Source organism: Sinocyclocheilus rhinocerous, unplaced genomic scaffold (assembly GCF_001515625.1).
Source record: "Sinocyclocheilus rhinocerous isolate Xijiao unplaced genomic scaffold, SAMN03320098_v1.1 scaffold1655, whole genome shotgun sequence".
In the NCBI taxonomy this organism is placed as follows: domain Eukaryota; kingdom Metazoa; phylum Chordata; class Actinopteri; order Cypriniformes; family Cyprinidae; genus Sinocyclocheilus; species Sinocyclocheilus rhinocerous.
Genome location: NW_015655597.1, coordinates 1,523,204 through 1,528,404, shown reverse-complemented (window position 1 = coordinate 1,528,404; position 5,201 = coordinate 1,523,204). Strand labels below are relative to the sequence as shown.

General features: G+C 37.9%; 1 protein-coding gene across 1 annotated transcript; it reads right to left on the bottom strand.

The window, feature by feature from the left end:
• Window positions 1-1,061: 1,061 nt before the first annotated feature.
• Window positions 1,062-5,000, bottom strand: LOC107718797 (WD repeat-containing protein 74-like). The gene is made up of 10 exons (XM_016526024.1): window positions 4,801-5,000; window positions 4,536-4,642; window positions 4,323-4,447; window positions 4,142-4,205; window positions 3,070-3,213; window positions 2,871-2,972; window positions 2,266-2,422; window positions 1,885-2,027; window positions 1,647-1,700; window positions 1,062-1,483 (listed from the first exon to the last, which is right to left on the bottom strand). Exons 1-10 carry the CDS (start codon window positions 4,859-4,861, stop codon window positions 1,298-1,300), a joined length of 1,143 nt encoding a protein of 380 aa, XP_016381510.1. The 5' UTR covers window positions 4,862-5,000; the 3' UTR covers window positions 1,062-1,297.
• Between the last annotated feature and the right edge of the window lie 201 nt (window positions 5,001-5,201).

Sequence of the window (5,201 nt, the reverse complement as noted above, 5' to 3'; positions counted from 1 at the left end):
TTCCAGTGGTTACGACCTTGTTATAGCGCACAGGGTCAAATCACAAACATGCAATGTTTTATGGCTTTCAAAATTTACCAGAACCATACAGGAAATTTTGAGGCTGTTGCCCTGCATATAAAGCCACACTTCTGGTTCTTTAATCGCAAATCAACAGTCAGGAATACTGCCCCTCCACCCTGCAAAGTCTCAGAGTTCATTTCATGTTGTCATACTTCTTCACTCCCTCCATATTTTATGCCCTTCCGCTCCTTCAAAATGTTTCCATGGTAAAGTATCCATCACGTTGAAGGTGTCACTTATTAGACACTAAATACCATAAAAATCGTACATTTGGAAACCACATTTCATCCCTTGAACATCACTGTCTATAATCAGATTTATAAATACATTTTACCCTACAAGAAGCTTGGACAGAATTATTTAAAATTTGATGTGATTCCTCGGTAGTTATAGCAGAACTGTACTGTCAAATGTTACGTTTTTGAGATGTACAGCTTCACAAATCAGTCATTAGCTACTAAACGTTCTCATTTACAAAGTCGACAGTTTCAGTGCTAACCAAGATGTCCCTTATCTTATCAGAGGCTAGAATAGGGTGTGTTTAAGTGTGCATAACGCATTGTGTAATACACACACCCACACAAGCACAGGTATGTATGGTCATTCACGGTCAAGTCAAGGACCAGATCAGCACAGATTCAAGTTTCTATTCTTATCTCAGTAAAATACACATCAAATTAATTATGAAAAGGATACTATAAATAGGCCTTGGGAAAGAATTTTAACTTAATATAAAGCAGTATTGTAGAGCCTTTAACATATAACAGGCCAAAAATTTTATTAATTTCTGTAGGAAACATTTTCTGAAGTGCACACTAATAATATGTGTGACAGTTTGGTGATACATTTTTTAATTGAGTCAGTTGATTGTCAGAAAACGATGAAAACATGTTTCTGAAAGATTCTGTGTTTATGATATACAGTCTCTTCATTAAATTCTGTTTAATACAGTGATTAATGGGACAAATTGTTTGTTTTCACAGACTGGTTCACGTGTTCCAGTTAAGCAGAGATATTTACACATTTAAAATGTAATGTGAATATCACATTTCAGATCATTTCATGTTCAAATTCACTTCATGGGCCAAAATAATGATCTGCACCTATTAATAATATATATCCATATTATACAGTCTCTCAGGTTTAAGTTTCTTCTTGGCCACTGCTGATAAAGTTTTACTCATGACATGACAAACTGTGTATAAAATGATAAAAATGTCCATTAGAAATCACTTTACATCACTTTTTTTACTAGTTTTCTTTTCTTTTTTCCATCTACTCCAGTAGCAGTTGCTTCGTCTTTCTGGGCGGCCCTCTTTTTTGCCTTCTCCGTCACCGTTTCCATGGTATCCCAAACCTCATCCTCCTCTTCCTCTGCTTTCACCTCTTCTACGTCTCCACTAAAATCAGCATTTGACGACTATAAGAGAAAAGCACATAAATAGTCAAGCGTTTAAGTCATTAGGATGCAGTATAAAGTCTTCAGCGAGAAAGCAACTTCCATTGTTGTTACTGTTGATAGGCAGTTACATAAAAGCGAATCATCAAAAGGATGCTCCCTCTGACACTGAACTGCTGCTTACCTCCGGTTCTCTGCTAGACAGCAGAACACAATTGAGTCGTGACTTCAGATATACCTGCACAGAGAAAATATGTGCATTTATACAAACACGACAGTGAGTGGGAGGCACTTCTGATTATATGGTACATGCAATTAGATGGAAAAAAGAAGAGAGGGGCTATGCAGAAATCTGCAGAGAGAATAAAAAAGATGAAGTGCAGGGACAAGAGAAAGAAACCTGATTTCTTGTGCATCCATACCTTGTGCTGTAAGGAACGGTCTTCCAGGTTGTGTACTCTCAGAAAACGATCTAAACCACAAGAGGCCACCAATGGGAGGGAAGGATGGCACTGCAACCCCCGCACTGCTCCCGCCAGACCCTTAAGACACCCACACACAAGCCCTGCAGGCAGAGAGAGAAGAAAATGGGGTCAGACAAAACAAAACTCTCAGGAGTTCAATAATATTAGAGCGCATATACGGAGAACGGCTGGCCAAATACATCCTTTATACTTGGAACACACACAGATCCAGGACAAAAAACCCTAAGCAATGGAGCTTCAGTTCAAAACAACTGCTTTTGTGCAGATCCAAGCCTGCCTAAGAGAACAAAATAAACGGAGCATCCACCTACTGCTTACCTTTCCGGAGGTCAAGGATGGCGAGCTCCCCGTGAGTGTTGCCCACGACCACTGTGCCCTGGTTGGCAGGAAGAGAGAGTGCTGTGAGCGGGTACTCTCCAAACCGAGCCTCCAACACTGGCCTTCTCTGAGGCGTCAAGGGGTCATACACACGCACCTGACGGAGGAGGAGCAGAACAGAGAGGGCAAGATATTTTGAGTCATGTTTGATCACAGATGTTTACCTTAAAACACAAAGGAAGACATGAATAAATAAAATAGCAAAGGGTTAGGGACAAGCTGAAAAAGATGATCAGCTCACAATATATTTCAGAATCTTTCGTAACTATTAAATCTAAGCCAGAACACCCAGAATTCAGTTGAATTCAGTTGGTGAGCATAAGAGAATTTCAAGAAAAAAAAAAAAAAAAATCTTACTGACAACAAACTTTTGAATGATAGTGTACATAAACTCAGGTATTCACTGTAAACAAAAAAAATCAGATATATGATATTTAAAAAAAAAAACATTTTTTTCCAGATGGAATAAATGTGTCCAGTGTAGATAAAGTGTAGGAAACTACAGTAGACAAGCACACATGGATAAAGCCAGAGTAAAGACAAACCTGATGGTGTCCAGTGCATGTGACTATTTTATCTGAATCTGGGATAAAGCCAATGTCTCTCACCCACACGGGCACTCGCATATCCAACCAGTCATGAGCTACCTGATGGATCAAAGAAAAAAAAGGAAGAGCTTGAAACACAAAAATAATAAACTAGTGGGGTTGAAAAGGTTAGAGTTTTTTTTTTCTTATGCCTTACATTTTTGGCTGTGAATATTGGCTTATCTGGTCTCTCCAGATCCCAGACTTTCAGCGGGTTCTCTTTACCCCCTGTAGCCACACGATGGCGCTGTGATTGGTTCTGTTGCATTCTGCATATTCCATTTCCAGCATTTACCTCAGCCTAAGAACAGAGACAGATGAGGTTGTTTGAGATTTACTGTAAGTCCACATTTATCTTAAGAGACAAAAAAAATTATCATAAAGATGAAGAGATCATCATACATTATTCAATCCTAATCTACAATTCAAATAGTAGAAGCAGTGCTACTACTATGCTACTAGCTATATAAGGAACAACAAGTAAAATATTCAGTGTTGGGTCACTTTATGTGTTTTTAGTTGAAGAGACAGCACAATAAAACATCTCCTCCCATTTCTTTTAAACAGTCAGACCCCTCATCTGACCAACAATAAGTAAATAAAAATGAACAAATATACATGCAAAAATATACGGAGGCACTACATACAAAAAAATATACAGAAACCGCTTTTGACTGGTTCATTTCTGAAGATCATCATAATTAAAATGCAGTGATAAATGACAGTTAAAATGTTATATAATTTTGCTTTTATGTGATATTGAGCTGTTTGTGGGTTTATATTATGGGGACAAAATCCCTTTTAATGTACTGTACTGAAAGGCAACCTAATGTCTACTCTATCTACTTTATCACAGTAACAAGCAAACAAATCAAGTGATGAATATAATTGTCTATATATACACACACTACACAATACTAATGTTGTATTATTATTATTTTTTTTTTTTACTTTTTGATCCTGAAATTCACCCTGAATCTGCAGGGATTAATTTCTAGATGCAGAGAGATTAATGTTAGTTTTAATTTTTTCAGCATTTTTAACATTTTATGTTTAGTAAATAGTCTTTTTTTTAAACTGCAGTGACAGATACATTTTGAAAAGTACAAACATTCAAGTAGCATTTCTTTCATTAATATAAGACCCTACAAGTGCAGGTATAACAATTATAAAAGAAATTGGAATTTAAAAAATCTTAAAATCAAATATAGCACACCACACTGACTTACGGTTTCTGTACTTCCTTCCTTCCACACCTTCAGCAGTCCTGACTCCACACATGTAATCATAGAACTGGAAAAGAAGGAAAGAAAGTACTTCATTCCTACAGTACATCAAAGCAAACCAACAAAACATCCAGTAATTCATCAGCCCCTGCAGAGACGAGCATAACATGATATTGGAAACCACCTGTCAGTGACAGCCAGTCCTGTGAATCTGCCCTGTGAAGGATCTCCACACTCTCTGGTCGCTGTGAAGATTCCCTTATCTGTGCTGAAAGTTTTCACAGTGCCGTTCACACTGCCCACTAACACCTGCAAAGACATACACACATAGACAGCGTCTGTCAGTCACTAAATCATGGTGATGAAGTCTGCTACTCCAGTTCTCTCTCTTTCTCACCTCTGATTCGTGAGGGTCTCCCCATGCCATCACACAAACCTCCTGATCACGACTCATGCAGCTCATCTCACAAAAGTTAAACGCCTGCTTTTTGGTTAAACTTACCCCTTGAGATGAAATATGGACAATAACAAATCATTAGTTCAGTGGCCCACAAGAAAATTAAATGGCAGATATGTGGTGCCAACTCACGTGTACCATACATGGCTAGCTATCCATTCATAAAAAGTACAATATGTCGACAAAGAGACGGAAATCCCTTTACCTTTTAATATTCCAGTCTCGGATCCAAGCCATATTGAGCATATTTGGCTTTTAGCAGCCATTTGAAAGAAAACGAGAGATTTTGGAGTTACTGACTTAATAAAAACAGATCTCCACGTTACTGTCGCACACAACTACGTCCGGGTGTAACGCGCAACCTAAGGACTTTTGGTTCCGTTCCCCACTAAGACTGGGTTTACTGACGCTAAACATCAGTGCGAGTTTCAGCATGTTGTCATGCGATTATATTTACTACAGTTGGATGAAAGTATTATAAACTATCTCGATATGTAGTGTTTATCCTATAATTTTCACTTTTTTCACTTAAACACAAAAGATATTAGATATTAGCAAAGAAAGGGACTTTCTAGGCACTAGGCAGAATGTTAGGGATGTCTTCCA